Below are 18,553 nucleotides of genomic sequence, written 5' to 3'. Positions count from 1 at the left end.
TTATTTCACATAGTGAAAATGTGATTTCTTAATTCATAATTCAAATCATATTTCACAATAAAGTTCAACTTTTCACGTCGTAGGCATGTATTTATACTGCATCAACGGGAAAAAATATGTGTTCAAATGGTCTTTCAGTACTTTGGTTAATACTTTTCTATTCAATGGCAAAGGGTATTGTCTGTAATGCATTATGTTGGTTGCCATATGATAATATTTTGGCTTTATATCATAACCAATGAAGGTCAAAAATTTTGTCTGATACACTGAATTATATGTCTGACTTGGAGCAAGTGAAGTAAAAGAAGTGAAGTAGTCAGGGCTGGAGTGGGACTGAATTTCTGACTGGGAGTTCAAGCCCCCAGACAGACCAATTTAAAACTATATAAACAATCACTAGTATATGTTTCTTTTAACATATTCATTATCTAGGTTATTGAACGCACATTCTTACCTACATGCTTTAATTTTTTATGTAATTTTTACTGGCATGTTTCACCAATATTAATAAACTGTGGCGCAGTTTTGACAGGAAGCTTCATAAAAGTGCACATTAAATTATTAAATGACGCGTGCAAATTTCAAAACATCTTTAATAAATAAACAATTTATTTTTCCTAAATTTGCACGGAACACTAATGATGCACACTTTGACAGTGTTTCCATGCAGTCCTATGTGGCAGGCCATATGCGTCCCAGACCACCTCTGTGGTTTGAGCGATCGGATCTCGATGCATTTTCAATGTGTTTTGGGTGTGTTCACGCCTGTATTTTGCACTGACCACTTGTGATTGGATCACTCAGGATACATGTTAATACCAGGTGTGAACAGGGCCAATGTGTCTCTCTCTCTTTCTGTCTGTCTCTTCTCTTTCTTTCTTTCTTTCTTCCTTCATTTTTGGGGTAGGGTGTATAGGGTTTGGAAGTATGTTAGGGGTCAGGTATATGGGATTTTACTACGTGTAGGGGTAGGGAATATAGGGTTCAGATGCATGTTAGGGGTTGGGTATATAGAGTTTGCATGCGTGTTAATGGTAAGGTTGACGCTTTTTTTATTTCTCTCCTCTTCTATAACACGTGCAGCATCAGCTGGAGGAGGATGCAGCCAAACCACAGGAGCCAGAGCCACCCATGTCCCCCCCGCCCAGCGAGGCCAAGCACCGGAGCCTTGTCCAGATCATCTATGATGAGAACAGGGTGAGCAAATAATCCCAAATAATCTCCCGGTGCTGTTTGGTGTATGAACCATGGCTGTGGAGAGCAAAGAAACATCACATCATCACCTGTCAACGCTGCCCCCACTCTGTTGCGTCCACTTCGGCACCCTGTCTGGCTTTGGAATTCGTGGTTCCCGCTCTGCCGCGTCCACTTCAGCACACTGTCTGGCTTTGGAATTCGTGGTCCGGATCATTTGGAATTTGGGGTTCCCGCTCCACCACGTCCACTTCGGCACCATGCCCGGTTCATTTGGAATTCGGGTTTCCCGCTCCGCCACGTCCACTTTGGCACCATGCCCGGTTCATTTGGAATTCGGGTTTCCCGCTCCGCCACGTCCACTTCGGCACCATGCCCGATTCATTTGGAATTCGGGTTTCCCGCTCCGCCACGTCCACTTCGGCACCATGCCCGATTCATTTGGAATTCGGGTTTCCCGCTCCGCCACGTCCACTTCGGCACCATGCCCGATTCGTTTGGAATTCGGGTTTCCCGCTCCGCCACGTCCACTTCGGCACCATGCCCGATTCGTTTGGAATTCGGGTTTCCCGCTCCGCCACGTCCACTTCGGCACCATGCCCGATTCATTTGGAATTCGGGGTGCTCGCTTTGTCGCTTGCACTTTGGCACCTTGCCTGGCTTTGGAATTCGTGGTCCTCACTCTTCCGCATCCACTGTGCCCGGCTTTAGAATTTGGGGTCCTCGCTCTGCCGCTTTCACTTCGACATCATGGCCAGCTTTGGAATGTATCATTTGCCCACTGGCTCTTCGGTGCTTTGCTGGTATCATTTTCTTGTTTTGGTGCTTGTCTTTGATCACTAGGTGGAGCAATATGAGGATAAGTTGCTCCCTGCAGTGCCTGTCTTTCACCACAGGGTGATCATGGTCCTTCCGCTTTTTCATGCCCCCTTCGAGGGTCTCTGGCAGTCTACTGTAAACCAAAATTGTCTGGATTGCACCTCAGCTGCTTGGCAGACCACAGCCATCGCTTCCCCTGGGTCTTCTGCATTCCTCGCCCTGCCCCCCTTTGCACACACAGCCGTAAGTGACCTGGTTGACCTTCTGGCAGTGGTTGGGGACTAACCTGCATGTATCTGCCTGTAGCTGGAAATCAGCAAGACCAGATCATGCTTTTGAGAATCTGGAGCAGAAAATGGGAACATGGCCATTTAACATATAAAGATTTTGTTTTTACTGAAACATATTGAGTGGGATTATATTTGAATATGAATTTACTGTGCTGTTTTTTTGTGTGTTCTCTGTTTCTTCCCCATTAACTGTCTGTTAAAATGTTGGACTTACTTCCATGTTTCTGTAATGAGGAAGTGTGTTTTTCATGTGCCGTGTTTGTGGTAGACCACCATGAACTGCGGGTGGGGGGGGGTCATGTTTCACTAAAGTGAATGTTCAGACAGCTCCTCATTTAGGCAAAGGGCTTTGTTGTTATTTTTATGAAACATGCCATTTTCTTTTAAAACAAAAAGTTGTTTAATTGGGAAAAATGTGTGTGTGTGTTACTAGTATCCATGCCATTCTGGCAAGTCTGTAGAAATTGTGTCATAGAGACGAGGATGTGAGGATGGTGTTTGACTTCTCTTGCACTCGCTGACTCTGCCTGGTCCAGCTACAATGCTGCTGATGTTCAGAGTGAGCTTTAGCCTGGTGGCACTGTGTGATATTCAGGTAGGGTTAGGATTGGGGGCTCACGGGGGAGAGGGGAGGTTGTTAGGGTCAGCGTGTGGGGGCTCACGGGGGAGAGGGGAGGCTGTTAGGGTCAGCGCGTGGGGGCTCACGGGAGGGAGAGGAGGCTGTTAGGGTCAGCGTGTGGGGGCTCACGGGGGAGAGGGGAGGCTGTTAGGGTCAGTGTGTGGGGGCTCACGGGGGAGAGGGGAGGCTTTTAGGGTCAGCGTGTGGGGGCTCACGGGAGAGAGGGGAGGCTGTTAGGGTCAGCGTGTGGGGGCTCACGGGGGAGAGGGGAGGCTGTTAGGGTCAGCGTGTGGGGACTCACGGGAGAGAGGGGAGGCTGTTAGGATCAGTGTGTGGGGGCTCAAGGGAGAGAGGGGAGGCTGTTAGGGTCAGTGTGTGGGGGCTCACGGGGGAGAGGGGAGGCTGTTAGGGTCAGTGTGTGGGGGCTCACGGGGGAGAGGGGAGGCTGTTAGGGTCAGCGTGTGGGGGCTCACGGGGGAGAGGGGAGGCTGTTAGGGTCAGCGTGTGGGGGCTCACGGGAGAGAGGGGAGGCTGTTAGGGTCAGTGTGTGGGGGCTCACGGGAGAGAGGGGAGGCTGTTAGGATCAGTGTGTGGGGGCTCAAGGGAGAGAGGGGAGGCTGTTAGGGTCAGTGTGTGGGGGCTCACGGGGGAGAGGGGAGGCTGTTAGGGTCAGTGTGTGGGGGCTCACGGGGGAGAGGGGAGGCTGTTAGGGTCAGCGTGTGGGGGCTCACGGGGGAGAGGGGAGGCTGTTAGGGTCAGCGTGTGGGGGCTCACGGGAGAGAGGGGAGGCTGTTAGGGTCAGTGTGTGGGGGCTCACGGGAGAGGGAGGAGGTGGGTTAGGGTGGGTGGGTGTGGTCTGGGCTCCTGACACTTTCATGCTGTCTGTCTTACACAGGAAGTTGTTTTTTCCTGTCTTTGCTGTGTAACCTCAGAAATGCACATCAATTTTAGGTAGTGCTCTCTCTCACTCACTTTAGTGGCTCTCCGCAGAATTAGTGTTCATTCTCCCTCCCTCTCTGTGAAAGCTGAGGAAGGCAGAGCAGGTATGAGCATGCTAGTTGCGTTTCTGTGGCACTAAGCGCTCTTGAGCCCCACCCCCACCTTCCGTGCCCCCCCCCCCCACCTGTGGCGAAGAGTGTGCAAACCAAAGAAACATGCAGCACTGTGGGGCCGTACTACTAATAACCCCTGTTTATCTTGTGTCTCTGCAGAAGAAGGCAGAGGAAGCGCACCGGATCCTGGAGGGGCTGGGGCCTCGAGTCGAGCTGGTAAGAGTCACCTTGCTTAACTTTTTTTTTTTTTTTTTTCTTTCTTTTCCAGTCAAGCTTTAATGGCTCCCAGCTACTCTCCTGTTTTGTTTTCTTCTCTCTCAGTTGCTCACATTAGCCACTTATTAATATTAGTTGTTAGCGTTAGCTCTCTGTGGGTGGGGCTTGTTGTGGAGGGGAACTATGGCTGTCATGGGTAGGATTCATGAGCCTCGTTTCCGGGTCATTTTGAGTGTTCTTCTCTCTAGCATAATCCGCTGGCTTATTGCTCTGCTCACGGGGGGCCTTTAGGGAGGCTTCATGATGCCCCTTAGACATGCACACAAATCTGTCATCCCCATGTCGCTAGTTTAACATGTTCTGGGGGAAAGCAAACCCGCCGACTCCTGTTCCCTTGACACCTGTGTGTTCTGCAGCATCAGGACCCTCCCCGTGGCATTTAAAGTTGCAGCATCCCACAGGCTGTAGGGGTGGCTGGCCAGTGGGACTGCTGCTCCTGCAAAGGCTCTTCAGTCCCCACACTGCTGGGTGCCCATCGGAATTTTGTTGTCCCAATTTTCTTTGAATTTTTTCTTTTGAATTTTGAATGCTGAGACTAATTGGAGTTACTAAATTGCCCATAGGTATGCATGTGTGAGTGAATGGTGTGTGAGTGTGCCCTGCGATGTTCCCCGCTTCGTGCCAGTAGCTTCCGGGACAGGCTCTGGACCCCCCACGACCCAGAAGGGATAAGCGGTTTGGAAAGTGGATCGATGGATGAATTTGCAGAAGTGTCTAGTGACTGTCCCTTTGTAATGATTTTTTTGAAACCAGTAATTCTGTGCTTTACCTGGAAAAGTCTGGCTTTGTGGGGCTGTCTCACAGCCCATTCTGCTTGATATGTTCTTATGAGCACACGTGCATAACAGGGTATTTTGGAATGGAATTAAAAAGCATTGAATTAGACTTCAAAATCATGCTGCATGCTGTTTTCCTGCTTGCGCATGGTTAGGGTGATGAATATTCACATGTAGGACTCTGGGATTAGGGTTTAGAATATTTCCATCTATAACCCTGATCTGTCTTGTTGCACATTTTCACTGTTGAATCTTCTCTGCCCAGCTAATAGTTTCCACTGTTTGTTCCAGCCCCTCTACAACCAGCCATCAGACACCAAGCAGTACCATGAGAACATCAAAATGTGAGTAGGGTATCCTGGATATGTCTCTCCCTCTGCCGTGTCTGTGTGTGTGGCTTGCCTCCCCTTCCGTGCTCAGGAGGTGCTGCTCTGCTGACTGTGACGGCCTCATATGGAGCCACCAGTTCATTGCTTCTGCCAGGGAAAACCTTGCTTATATTACTGTACCACCTCACTGATCCGCAGCAACTGTCTTCCTCTTTTCCACCCTTTCTTTTAAAGCTGGGTATTTTTGCTGGAGGAATTCAGGTGCAAAACCTGAGCCCCTCCAGTTGGTCGAACCCACAATTTTCAGGTTACATGTCTGTTATCCCCTGACTTCTGCACTGCATGGCTCTCTTCCTTTATGTGTACATCTGCACTGCATGGCTCTCTTCCTTTATGTGTACATCTGCACTGCATGGCTCTCTTCCTTTATGTGTACGTCTGCACTGCATGGCTCTCTTCCTTTATGTATACGTCTGCACTGCATGGCTCTCTTCCTTTATGTATATGTCTGCATTTCATCACTCTTTCTTTATGTATATGTCTGCGCTGCATCTCTCTCTCTTCCTTTATGCATATGTCTGCGCCGTGTCTCTTTCTTCCTTTATGTATTTGTCTATGCTGCATCTCTCTCTCTTCCTTTATGCATATGTCTGCACCGTGTCTCTCTCTCTCTCTCTTCCTTTATGTATATGTCTATGCTGCATCTCTCTCTCTTCCGTTATGCATATGTCTGCACCGTGTCTCTCTCTTCCTTTATGTATATGTCTATGCTGCATCTCTCTCTCTTCCGTTATGCATATGTCTGCACCGTGTCTCTCTCTCTTCCTTTATGTATATGTCTGTGCTGTGTCTATCTCTTGTCCTTTATGCATATGTCTGCACTGCGTCTTTCTTTTTCTTCCTTTATGTATATGTCTGCACTGCATCTCTCTCGCTTCCTTTATGTATGTTTGTGCTGCGTCTCTCGTTTCCTTTGTGTATATGTCTGCGCTGCATCTCTCTCGCTTCCTTTGTCTGTGCTCTATCTGTCTTCCTTTATGTATTTGTCTGTGCTGCGTCTCTCTCGCTTCCTTTATGTATGTGTCTGTGCTCCATCTGTCTCTTCCTTTATGTATGTGTCTGTGCTGCATCTATCTCTCTTGCTTTATGCATATGTCTGCACCATGTCTTTCTCTCTCTTCCTTTATGTATTTGTCTGTGCTCAATCTCTCTTTCCTTTATGTATACATCTGCGCTGCATCTTTCTGCCTTTATGCATATGTCTGCACTCAATCTTTTTCCTTTATTTATATGTCTGTGCTGCATCTCTCTCCCTTTATGTATATGTCTGTGCTCCATCTTTTTCCTTTATGTATGTGTCTGTGCTGCATCTCTCGCGCTTCCTTTATGTATGTCTGTGCTGTGTCTCTTGCGCTTCCTTTATGTATGTCTGTGCTGTGTCTCTTGCGCTTCCTTTATGTATGTCTGTGCTGTGTCTCTTGCGCTTCCTTTATGTATGTCTGTGCTGCGTCTCTTGCGCTTCCTTTATGTATGTGTCTGAGCTGCGTATCTCTTCCTTTTATGTATGTGTCTGCTGCGTATCTCTCTTCCTTTTATGTATGTGTCTGCGCTGCGTATCTCTCCTTTTATGTATGTGTCTGCTGCGTATCTCTCTCTTCCTTTTATGTATGTGTCTGCGCTGCGTATCTCTCCTTTTATGTATGTGTCTATGCTGCGTATCTCTCTTCCTTTTATGTATGTGTCTGCGCTGCATATCTCTCTTCCTTTTATGTATGTGTCTATGCTGCGTATCTCTCTTCCTTTTATGTATGTGTCTATGCTGCGTATCTCTCTTCCTTTTATGTATGTGTCTATGCTGCGTATCTCTCTTCCTTTTATGTATGTGTCTATGCTGCGTATCTCTCTTCCTTTTATGTATGTGTCTATGCTGCGTATCTCTCTTCCTTTTATGTATGTGTCTGCGCTGCGTATCTCTCTCTCTTCCTTATGTATGTGTCTGCGCTGCGTATCTCTCTCTTCTTTTTATGTATGCGTCTGCGCTGCGTATCTCTCTTCCTTTTATGTATGTGTCTGCGCTGCATATCTCTCTTCCTTTTATGTATGTGTCTGCGCTGCATATCTCTCTTCCTTTTATGTATGTGTCTATGCTGCGTATCTCCCTTTTATGTATGTGTCTATGCTGCGTATCTCTCTTCCTTTTATGTATGTGTCTGCGCTGCGTATCTCTCTTCCTTTTATGTATGTGTCTATGCTGCGTATCTCTTCCTTTTATGTATGTGTCTGCGCTGCGTATCTCTCCTTTTATGTATGTGTCTATGCTGCGTATCTCTCTTCATTTTATGTATGTGTCTGCGCCGCGTATCTCTCTCTCCCTTTATGTATGTGTCTGCGCTGCGTATCTTTCTCTCTTCCTTTATGTATGTGTCTGCGCTGCGTATCTCTCTCTCTTCCTTTATGTATGTGTCTGTGCTGCGTATCTCTCTTCCTTTTATGTATGTGTCTGCGCTGCGTATCTCTCTTCCTTTTATGTATGTGTCTGCGCCGCGTATCTTTCTCTCTTCCTTTTATGTATGTGTCTGCGCTGCATATCTCTCTTCCTTTTATGTATGTGTCTATGCTGCGTATCTCCCTTTTATGTATGTGTCTATGCTGCGTATCTCTCTTCCTTTTATGTATGTGTCTGCGCTGCGTATCTCTCTTCCTTTTATGTATGTGTCTATGCTGCGTATCTCTTCCTTTTATGTATGTGTCTGCGCTGCGTATCTCTCCTTTTATGTATGTGTCTATGCTGCGTATCTCTCTTCATTTTATGTATGTGTCTGCGCCGCGTATCTCTCTCTCCCTTTATGTATGTGTCTGCGCTGCGTATCTTTCTCTCTTCCTTTTATGTATGTGTCTGCGCTGCGTATATCTCTATCTTCCTTTATGTATGTGTCTGCGCTGCGTATCTCTCTCTCTTCCTTTATGTATGTGTCTGTGCTGCGTATCTCTCTTCCTTTTATGTATGTGTCTGCGCTGCGTATCTCTCTTCCTTTTATGTATGTGTCTGCGCCGCGTATCTTTCTCTCTTCCTTTTATGTATGTGTCTGCGCTGCGTATCTTTCTCTCTTCCTTTTATGTATGTGTCTGCGCCGCGTATCTCTCTTCCTTTTATGTATGTGTCTGCGCCGCGTATCTCTCTCTTCCTTTTATGTATGTGTCTATGCTGCGTATCTCTCTCTTCCTTTTATGTATGTGTCTGTGCTGCATCTCTCTCTCCTGTAGCCGATCAGTACAGTGGGGCTGGTTCTGCAGATGATCCATAGGATCAAAGTGAAGCATGACATTATGTCCAGCAGGCAGGTAGGCAGGTTAAATGCCAGGAGAGAGAGAAACATGGAAACTTACCCCGAGCACGGAAGGAAGTGGCTCAGTGGCTGGGCTTCCGATTCAAACTTTATGCAGGCTACTCTTTGCACCTGGATGATGTGGGACTCACATTTCTGTGGAGTTGATCTGGGGAATTGGTCCAACATTCTGGGGGGATGCTGTATGCATGACTGTATGTGTGTATGTGTCTGTGTCTTTAGTAGTGCTTTAAAATAGACAGGCAGCAACTGCTGCTCAGCACTCAGCCTTTTCCCCGGATGGTAGCCGCTGTGTACAGAGGTCGTCTGTCCTGTCTGCCTTCAGGCTGCCTCTCCCTCTCCACTCACTCCGGTGTAATGGCTTTGTGGTCATCCTCAGCACTCTGTGTTGTGCACCAAGAACCATGCAGGTCAAATTAGCCTCTTTATGAGAGTCAGGCTTTCTTTTGCCCATGTGTCCTGAGCTTAATATGAGACATTTAGAGAAGCTCCACAATTGCTGAGGGTTGCAGCTATTAAAGTAACAGTGAGAGTGACGATGGAAGTAATGACGTCCTGTGAAGCGGAACATGCCAATGCTGAAAGGACCCCCGAGTGCTGCCCTCCATCCTCAGTCACGCTCTGGCTCACTACTCCTTCTCTCTCTCTCTCTCTCTCTCTCTCTCTCTCTCTCGGTCACACTCACAGAAACCAGGCAATGAGGAAGAAGCTCATCCTGTACTTCAAGAGGAGAAACCATGCCCGTAAACAGTGGGTGAGTAGACCCTTTCGGGGTGGGGAGTGGTGCCGGGCTGTTCTGTGATCATAAGGACCCGGAAGGGGTGGTGGGTGGAGCGGTTGAGGTTTGTTACGCATATGCATGTGGCCAAGCTGGTGTACATTTCAGTCCTGCTCATGGGGGGGGCTTCAGTTCTGGGGGGGGTGCAAGCCTTCAGCAGGATGTTTATCGAGCACTGAACGCACAGCCAGATCTTCTGAGGAGAGGGATTCAAGGCAAGAAGAGGAGGAAGAGATAAGCCTGGAGAGAGCGAGTTGAAGGAGATAGGAGAGGGAGGAGAAGGTTGGAGGTGTGAGGGAGGTGAAGGAAGGGGGAGAGGGAGGTGAGAGGGAGGAGAATGTGGGAGGAGAGGGAGGGAGGGAGGGAGGGTTGTCCTTTTTTGTTAACATGTGTTCTAGTGAAATAATTAGATGTGAGAGATTTTTATTTCCAGACTCTCATTGTAGAAGATGTTCTACTACTAGATGTTTGAATTTTACATGTGTGTGCGCGTGCGTGTGTGTGAATGCGTTAGTATTAGTGTTTGTATACCTGTTCTGCTTACCTCAGAAATTCTGTTGCTACTAGAGCAGAAAATAACAGTTGGTCTTGCATCATTCGCCTCACTTAGCATGTGAACGTGTTACACGAGCCTGCGGGTGAAACAGGAAATCCACACCTCCCTGCCCTGTGTTTGGTCTGGCCCGACCCATCATGCTGTGCCCGTCTCAGGAAGGAAGTCCCATGTCGGCCCACACCGCCGTGGGTACTGTGTCTTAGGGCAGCGGAAGCGGATAGTTTCACTTCAGTTTTTTTTCCATGTGGTGCCCTTAATGACTCCTGGACTTCCGGTCCCACTCACTCCTGCACTGGTGGCCCCCTCCCGCTCCTACGCTGCCAGCCCCCTCCCGCTCCTACGCTGCCAGCCTCGCCAGTCACTCCTGGATTGTCGGTCCCACTCACTCCTGCATTACTGGTGATCTCAACAAAAAACCCACCTCAGATTTGCTGGTGATCTCAACAAAAAACCCACCTCAGATTTGCTGGTGATCTCAACAAAAAACCCACCTCGGATTTGGTCCGCTTTTACTATCTTAGAAAGAATGGAGGGTAATGAAGGGTTGTAGGGGAAACAGCGGAAAAAAAAATGCAGGTAGAACCAAGTAGCAACTCCATTAAGAAAATCTTGTCTAGTTACTTTAATAAGAAACATTTTTTTTTTTTTTAAATGGGCCTGTGAATAAAAATAATTAGTCCCAATACTTTTGGAGCTTCTGAACTGTAGCTGTGAAGTATCCTGGGATCAGTGGCACATGTAATTTAAAATGCCTCAGCCACTTTGGATGGAGAGCAGTCAGTTCTGTGGCAGCGTCAGTGGGTTGTCAGCTTTCGCATGTGCTGTGCCAGCGTTTCGTCCAGACCGCTTTGCTGCTATCTCTTATGAGCCGCCAGACTCTGTGTGTTGCTCCAGCACTTCCATGTAGAATCTAACACCGTCTGGCTGTATCATCATCACAGGAAAGCAGCCGGGCAGCTCTGTGACCTCCAGTGTGCGTGAGATGCTGACAACTCTAGGCAGTCAGCATGCATGCCTTACTGAACTGCAGCCATGGTCTTAGTTAAGAAGAGAAGCCTTCTGGTTTTTTTTTTTATTATTAAATGGATTTTCTTCGCATGTAACTTTTGCCCGCATGCAGCACAGCAACCTTTATTCGCTGTTTTTGTTTGGTGCAGTCCTGGTCTCAGGGTTCATTCATTTCATTGGGAAAATCATTGCATTTGTTAGAAAGTCTAGAAGGTGTCAACCTCTTGCTCTACCTGACAGCAGGTCTACAGTGAAGGCAAGTTTATTTATAGAGCAAAATTCAGATGCAAGGCAATTCAATGTGATTTACAGAGGCACAGGGATACATTCAAATAGAAGACATTAAAATCACTATTAAAAGATGACAAAAAACTAAATCCTACAACCCAAAACAAGTAAAACAAGAAGTAGTGGCAGTGGCGGAGTATGACTAAACTCCTGGTTATTTAATTTATTGAAAAGCTGTAGCAGTCAGTAACATTTAAAGACATGACAATTGTAGCAGACCTCTGGTCTTCAGGAGGCTTCGACCCCAGTCGGCAGCACAGAGACTGAACCTCTCCCGAACCTCTCCCAGATGACTTCAGGGGTCTGGATGCTTTATAACGCTCAAGTAAATTTGTCATTCTGTTTCTGAGGACCTGGTACCGAGTAGATAAGTGGCAATATCCCTCTGCAAAGTGCTTTTTATGAGCAGTGTAAATATGTACGTTTAGCCTAGTACTAGCGACTTTGGTACTTAATAGTAATTCTCCCCTGTTTAGGTGGCACTGTGACCTCACCACCCCTGCTTGGGGAGGGAATCCCCCCTTCACACTCTCCCCATGCTGCAATGGCTTCCTCTGTGTACTGCTGTCTCATCCTGCATTCTACTGAGGATTATTGGTGTTGCTGTGGGTGTGTGCCATGGGCTGGCCTGTCCGGCCTGGACCCCAGCCTGGTGCCCAGTGCTACCCGTTACAGCCCCAGGCCCCCACTGCCCAAGGCACCCCATCTAGGATAGAAGACAGGCACATGGGTGGCTGACTGATCAACCTGATGCCAACTTGTAGGGCTGTTACTGAAATTAAGTTTATTTTACTCTTTGTCCCATGTAATCTTTATTTCTTTAAAATAATGGATAGTTTGTTATGCTTCTAATATTTCTCAGTCCACCTATAGGACCTATAGGCAGATATTTGTAAATCCAGCCATGGTACGTTGTGACACTCTCAATTCATCACTCCATAATTAAAGCCAAAATCTGAGGCTTCCTTGTTTTTCTCTGAAAAATGAAAAGCAGAGCATGAGTGCAGGGAATGTGTCTGTGGTGGATTTAGACTGCGTTCCCTGATCATTTAGCACCTTGCTCGTGTAGCTCCTCGTAACTGCCGGCCTTTTAGGCACCATGCTGGAATGATATTTATCTCAGGGGAAAAGTGAATATAGAAGGCTCCCAGTGGAGACCTGCTCACTTGTCCAAGAAGTCGACGACGGTCATACAGACTCTGTAAAGTGCACACATTCATATTTTGTGGTTTAACCAAAAGCAGTTTATCAGCATTGATACGGTAGATATCTCACTGTTGTTCATCGGGTGTCTCAAACAGCAGCCTGATCCCTTAAATGTAGTCTGGGGGTGGAAGCAGCATCTGTGGAGTCCTTCACTGAGGAACAGAGAGCAGCATTCAGGCTGGGAGATGAGCTCAGTCTCAGAGGTGCTTTGCCTCTACTGAGCTGCACATTAGCAGTGCCGGCCGGCTCATGCTAACCCACACGCCGCGATCACACTTGCTTTTGTCGGCCTCCTACTGCCACGTCTCTCACACATACCGAGGGCCAGACCAGCGCTGTGGCTGAGAGCGGGCTGGCTTTGGTCTGGAGCCGGGGAGGTGGCTCGTCGGGGCAAGCTGAGCTGATTGCTGTGCTCCTGCTCCTCTTTCCCCTTCAGGAGCAAAAGTTCTGCCAGCGCTATGACCAGCTGATGGAAGCCTGGGAGAAGAAGGTGGAGCGCATTGAGAACAACCCACGACGCCGGGCCAAGGAGACCAAGGTGCGGGAGTACTACGAGAAGCAGTTCCCTGAGATCCGCAAGCAGCGTGAGCTGCAGGAACGCATGCAGAGGTGAGGGGCAGCCCGCTCACGCATGCGACCTTTTGCAGAGTGTGTGCTGGCGCAGCGCTGACCGTGGAGGGCCTCCTCTCTCCAGCAGGGTGGGGCAACGTGGGGGGGGGCTGTCATCTTCAGCTGCCCGAAGTGAACATGAGGTTTCTGAGATCATCGACGGCATCTCCGAGCAGGAGGTAAGAACCCAAGTCTTATGCCAGAGGAGTAACCAGTGCAGTTATCGGCTTCACCACCAGTCACTTCCCCATTCACTTCCTCATTTCCCCATGAACTTTCACATACTGTACTAGAAACACTCATGCCTGGCCGTGTCTTGTATCCTGGCACATGATGAAATCTTGCAGTGTTGTTATTATTATTATTGCTGCTGCTGCTGTCATACTGCTAGGGTGTCATTTTTACACCATCTTTGCCAATACATGGTGTGTTTTCCCTGGGCGATTTCCTTCCTGCTCTCCCGGCTCACGCCCCAGAACTCAGAGAAGCAGATGCGCCAGCTGGCAGTAATCCCACCCATGCTTTTCGACGCCGAACAGCAGCGCATCAAGTTCATCAACATGAACGGCCTAATGGACGACCCCATGAAGGTGTACAAGGACCGGCAGGTGATGAACATGTGGAGTGAGCAGGAGAAGGACACCTTTCGAGAGAAGTGAGTGACCTGGTGCTCAGTGTACAGCTTGTGTGAAAAGTTACAGCCTGTCCCTGAAATCTGTGTATGCGGATGGGCTACAACCTGTCACTGAAATCTGTGTTTGTGGATGGGCTATGACCTGTCACTGAAATCTGTGTTTGTGGATGGGCTATGACCTGTCACTGAAATCTGTGTCTGGGGATGGCCTATGGCCTGTCACTGAAATCTGTGTTTCTCACAATAAATTCTGTATATGGGGCTGGGCTAAGACCAGGTTTAAAAGAGCAGTATGAGGATTGGTCATAGAGCTGAGCAATTATTCGAATTTGAATCACGATTACAAATATGGCTTCCCATGATTATGAAAAAATGATGATCAAGATAAACGATATTTGTTTGTATCTCGTATTGAAATGTTGCCCTACTTTATCTTGCGCAATAAATCCAGATCAGCACACTAATTTTTCAGTGGTGCGCTTTGCCCCTCCCTAAACACTACTAGTGAATTCCCCACAGCGCAGCAATAAAAACGCGTTCACGGTTGAAATGGCAGGACGGGTACCTTTGGTCAATAAAAGAGGTAAACGCACATCAGTTATTTGGAATCATTTTGGTTTCAAGGAATCTCACCAATAACAAATAATTTGCAGAATATGTTTCAAAGCTGTGTCTGCACCACAAGGCATCACGACAAATTTATTTAACCACTTAAAGCTTAATCATGAAGTGGTCTATGACCAAGCAGTACGTGAACAAAAAACTCAGAAATGTGAGGCAAGCTCATCAACTCGTACTGCAATGCAGTTATTTGTTAAGGACACCCTATAATGCAAGCGCGTATCCATCAAGTTCTCAAAAACACCGAGATATAATGGATGCCATCACATAAGAGAAGGGTCTTCAGCACAGCTGGAAACATAGTCTCCTGCCACCGTGCATCACTGAAGCCAGATCATGTAAACAGATTAGTTTTTCTTGCTAAAAATCTTAAAGTTGCATTTTTTATTTCAGTGGACTAAGTAGTGGACTCTAATATGTATAGCTGGGGGGCAAAATCAAGTGTTTTTGAACCTGAGAGAACAGTTTATCTCAGCGTAATTTATTTATTCATTTAATAACATGTTATCTTATTAAAACTTTATTTTTGTTTCAATTTAATTTCAATGTAAGTTTATGTTACTTTATTAAGATTCAATAAATTAAATGTTTCTGCAGTCAAGAGTAAACGTGGGAAATAATCATGATCGCCATATTGGTCAAAATAATCGTGATTATGATTTTTGCCACAATCGAGCAGCTCTAGTTGGTCATGTCTTAAGACATGGGCTGCAGTTGTTTCTGGTCAGTCATTGGAAGCTTAGTTTAGCACCAAAGTTGGCCCTTAGTTATCATCTGTCCCCTGTAAAGTTTGGTGGAGGAGGGATAACGGTATGGGGTTGTCTTTCAGTGGATGGGCTAGGCTTCTTGGTTCCAGTGAAGGGAACTCTTAATGCTTCAACTTACCAAGACATTTTAGACAATTATATGCTTCCAACTTTGTGGGAACAGTTTAGGCCCTTTTCTGTTCCAGCATGTACCCCAGTGCACTAGGGGTGGCACGGTTCACAAAACCCACGGTTCGGTTTGTATCACGGTTTTAGGGTCACGGTTTTCGGTTCTGTACGGTTCTTGTTATTTTTTCTTTTAATCTTTAACACTCCAGAAATGTACTTCAGCATATGATATATAGCTTAATTATCCACAATTTAGGATACAGTATTAAAAAAGCTATATCATGTAATCATGCATAAACTGAATTTGACTTGACTTAAAGCACATTATTAAAATTATTAAACATTATTAATCCCAGAACAGTAATAAAATAAAAGTCTTGCCTTAACATAAATGCTAAAAGAATAGATCGCTTTAATCGCTATTACAGTTGGGTATGGGCACGCGGTCTTATTTAGAAAACATACAAAATGAGATGCATATAATGTTTAATCATTCGTTTTGTATTTGTCCGGTCCACGGGGTTAATTTAATTGGGGATCGTTAAAATGATAGATCACCTATCTTGATTAAGCCTGATTCGGTTCGTTATATATATAAATATATATATATATATAACGTGAAAAAAATTGGTATTAATTATATTGAATGTTCTTGAGTAATCGATAAAATCCAGTTTCTGTGTATGTACAAGCTAGACATCAATCTGTAATAGTTCAAAATATGTCCAGTTGATATGTCTAGTATGATCATCTGGCAATAGCCTGTAGGTCTGTGTGGTCAGACACTGCAATAAACAGAATTTTTAGGAACATGGCAAATGTTCACATTGCAGCATGGAAGCAGGCTCACTGTTACAACGCTGACCGGGGAAGCAGAGGCGAGGAGACCTAGGATCGGTGGAATGCGGGGTTTAATGAGCAAAAGGAACACAGACGAGCGGTAAAGCAGAATTGCAATATAATGACCGGACTGGAGAAAGAAACGGAAACGCGGACTAAATACAATGGAGTAATGACAAATTTGACAACAATCAGGAACAGCTGGTAAACACGGGGAATCCACACAGGGTTAACGAGAGGGCGTGGCACACGGAAAGAGCGGACGATCGAGGCATGACACTCACTGGAGTGCTTTGTCAAAGATAGCTTAATTTTCTTTAACAAAGTGCCTAACCGCACATTAAATAAAGTCACACAACAAAGGTGCACAACAGTGTTCAGATGTTGTGCTATCGGTTGGCTGAAACCGAGACAAGCGAACCGAACGGTTCGGTTTTTTTTCATGAACCGTGCCATCCCTACAGTGCACAAAGTAAGGTCCATAAAGACATGGTTGGATGGGTTGGTGTGGATGAAATTGACTGGAACGCATAGAGCCCTGACCTCAACCCCATCAATCACCTTAGGGGTGAACTAGAGCAGAGATTATGAGCCAGGCCTTCATGTCCAACATCAGTGCCTGACGTCACAAATGCTTTTCTGGATGAATGAGCAAAAATTCCCACACACACACTCCAAAATATTGTGGAAAGCTTTCCTAGAAGAATGGCAGCTTGTTATAGTTGCAAAGGAGGGACCAACTCAATTTTGATACCTATGGGTTTAGAATGGGATGTCATAAAACTTCCTGTAGGTGTAATGGCCAGGTATCCTAATACTTTTATCCATATATTGTAGCTGATTTTGTTTAATGAAACCAATTTCCAATTTCACATGTGCTGTCCCTTCGCTGTAATGCCCCCTGTTGGCTCATCAGCGTTTGAGGAGCTATGGAGGATGTGTGCACCAGTGTGAGCGCTTCCCTCCTCTCTTTTGGGGAGGGTTGCACTAGCAGCTGTTCTGATTAAGTTGGGGGGCAGGGCAGTCTGCGGCAAACATGTTTAATCTGCCACAAACACGGTGAATCACACTGCATGTGCAGTTTTAACTGTGATGTACACACATCCATAGGAAACAGTGCTCTTCTCAATTTTTAGTTTACATTTGTTTCACAAACCCACCAGCAGGTCTATGTGAATGTGGTAATGTCATTCCAGAATATCAAACATGTTAGTTGGCTGACAGTAAGGTAAGTCTTTAAAAATCCCTGTTTGAGACCTGCAACGAATCCCAAAAGTTCACTACTGAGTTCCTGCAGGCCTGGTGAAATGGAGCTGATCAGATTAGTCTTTGTGAAAATATGGGAAGTGTAAAAAGGACAGACTGACCCATGTGAGCCTTCAGCAAGGGCCTGTAAAGGCGCGTGTACACAGCTATGACATCCCCACTCCCAGCTGGGGGGCGGGTACTTGACGATAGCTATTGCCAGGTGAGGTCCCCTGAACATTTTGTGGTTTAAGGTGGATTCTTCTCTGGGTTAACAGAGTTAGTGAAATGCTTCTCTGATGATAAATTTACAGGTGTAGCTTTAATCAGATATCTATACTCAGAGCAGGCATCCAGATGTAACAAGCACATCTTGTCCTTTACAGGGCAGGGAGACGGACTCTAGTACAACTCAAATATCAGTCTTGCCGTTAAAGTACAGGAGGTCTTACAGTTGGTGTTACACCATTCCTTCTCTCTCTTTTATGTATTAAAATGTCATGCAGTTGGTTTTACCTGCACGTTCATCTGTTATCCTACAAAAGACTAAATAGGCCTTCAGAGGACATGATGTCTGCTTGTTGGAGGCACCAAAGGAACAAGACTTTGTACTGCATTTGAAAGCCAGCATAGCGAAAGGGCCTTTCCTTCTTCTCACTGCTCTGATCTCCTCCTTGTTTCTGCCAAAATACAGGTTTATTCAGCACCCGAAGAACTTTGGTCTCATCGCCTCCTTCCTTGAGAGAAAGGTACCTGCTCTCCATGTGGTCTGTAGGTCTGTGACAGCTGAAGCTGCTCAGCACCCAGGCCCTCAGCTGATGGATGGATGGATGGTTAGGATGTTTGTTTTACTGATCCATGGGATAATTTTAGGCTATAGCAAATAAATGTAACTGGGTTATATAGAGCAGGTGTAACATTAACTAGCGATGGCACATGAGGTGCAGTGATGCTTCTGTTGCCAGAGCACCAGATGGTAAATATTTCAGTCAACAGCTCTGGTATTTAAGTGGTACCAAAATGAGGCAGCGAAATCTTTATTGCGGTATGGTCTGGTACACAACGATATTAATGACTGCTCCATCAGTCCCATGGTGCAACACTACCAAATGTGGCCAGCTTTATTACAGTAACCTAATACCTAAAACAATCACTTTTTAGCTCTAATGGTGAAATAAGAATCTCTCCCTC

The 18,553-nt window shown here is 46.3% G+C and overlaps 1 protein-coding gene across 3 annotated transcripts in view; it reads left to right on the top strand.

The window, feature by feature from the left end:
* ncor2 (nuclear receptor corepressor 2) overlaps positions 1–18,553 on the top strand; it is a 151,436-nt gene that overhangs the window by 86,258 nt on the left and 46,625 nt on the right. For all 3 annotated transcript variants that reach the window (XM_072708012.1, XM_072708011.1, XM_072708010.1), the window contains exons 6-13: positions 1,084–1,197; positions 4,134–4,190; positions 5,318–5,370; positions 9,390–9,456; positions 12,975–13,147; positions 13,233–13,326; positions 13,624–13,802; positions 18,057–18,111. In XM_072708012.1, the coding sequence (XP_072564113.1) occupies positions 1,084–1,197; positions 4,134–4,190; positions 5,318–5,370; positions 9,390–9,456; positions 12,975–13,147; positions 13,233–13,326; positions 13,624–13,802; positions 18,057–18,111 (792 nt within the window). The remainder of the gene's footprint in view (positions 1–1,083; positions 1,198–4,133; positions 4,191–5,317; positions 5,371–9,389; positions 9,457–12,974; positions 13,148–13,232; positions 13,327–13,623; positions 13,803–18,056; positions 18,112–18,553) is intronic.

Source organism: Paramormyrops kingsleyae, chromosome 2 (genome assembly GCF_048594095.1).
Source record: "Paramormyrops kingsleyae isolate MSU_618 chromosome 2, PKINGS_0.4, whole genome shotgun sequence".
Classification (NCBI taxonomy): domain Eukaryota; kingdom Metazoa; phylum Chordata; class Actinopteri; order Osteoglossiformes; family Mormyridae; genus Paramormyrops; species Paramormyrops kingsleyae.
This window is presented reverse-complemented; position numbering and strand designations above follow the sequence as displayed.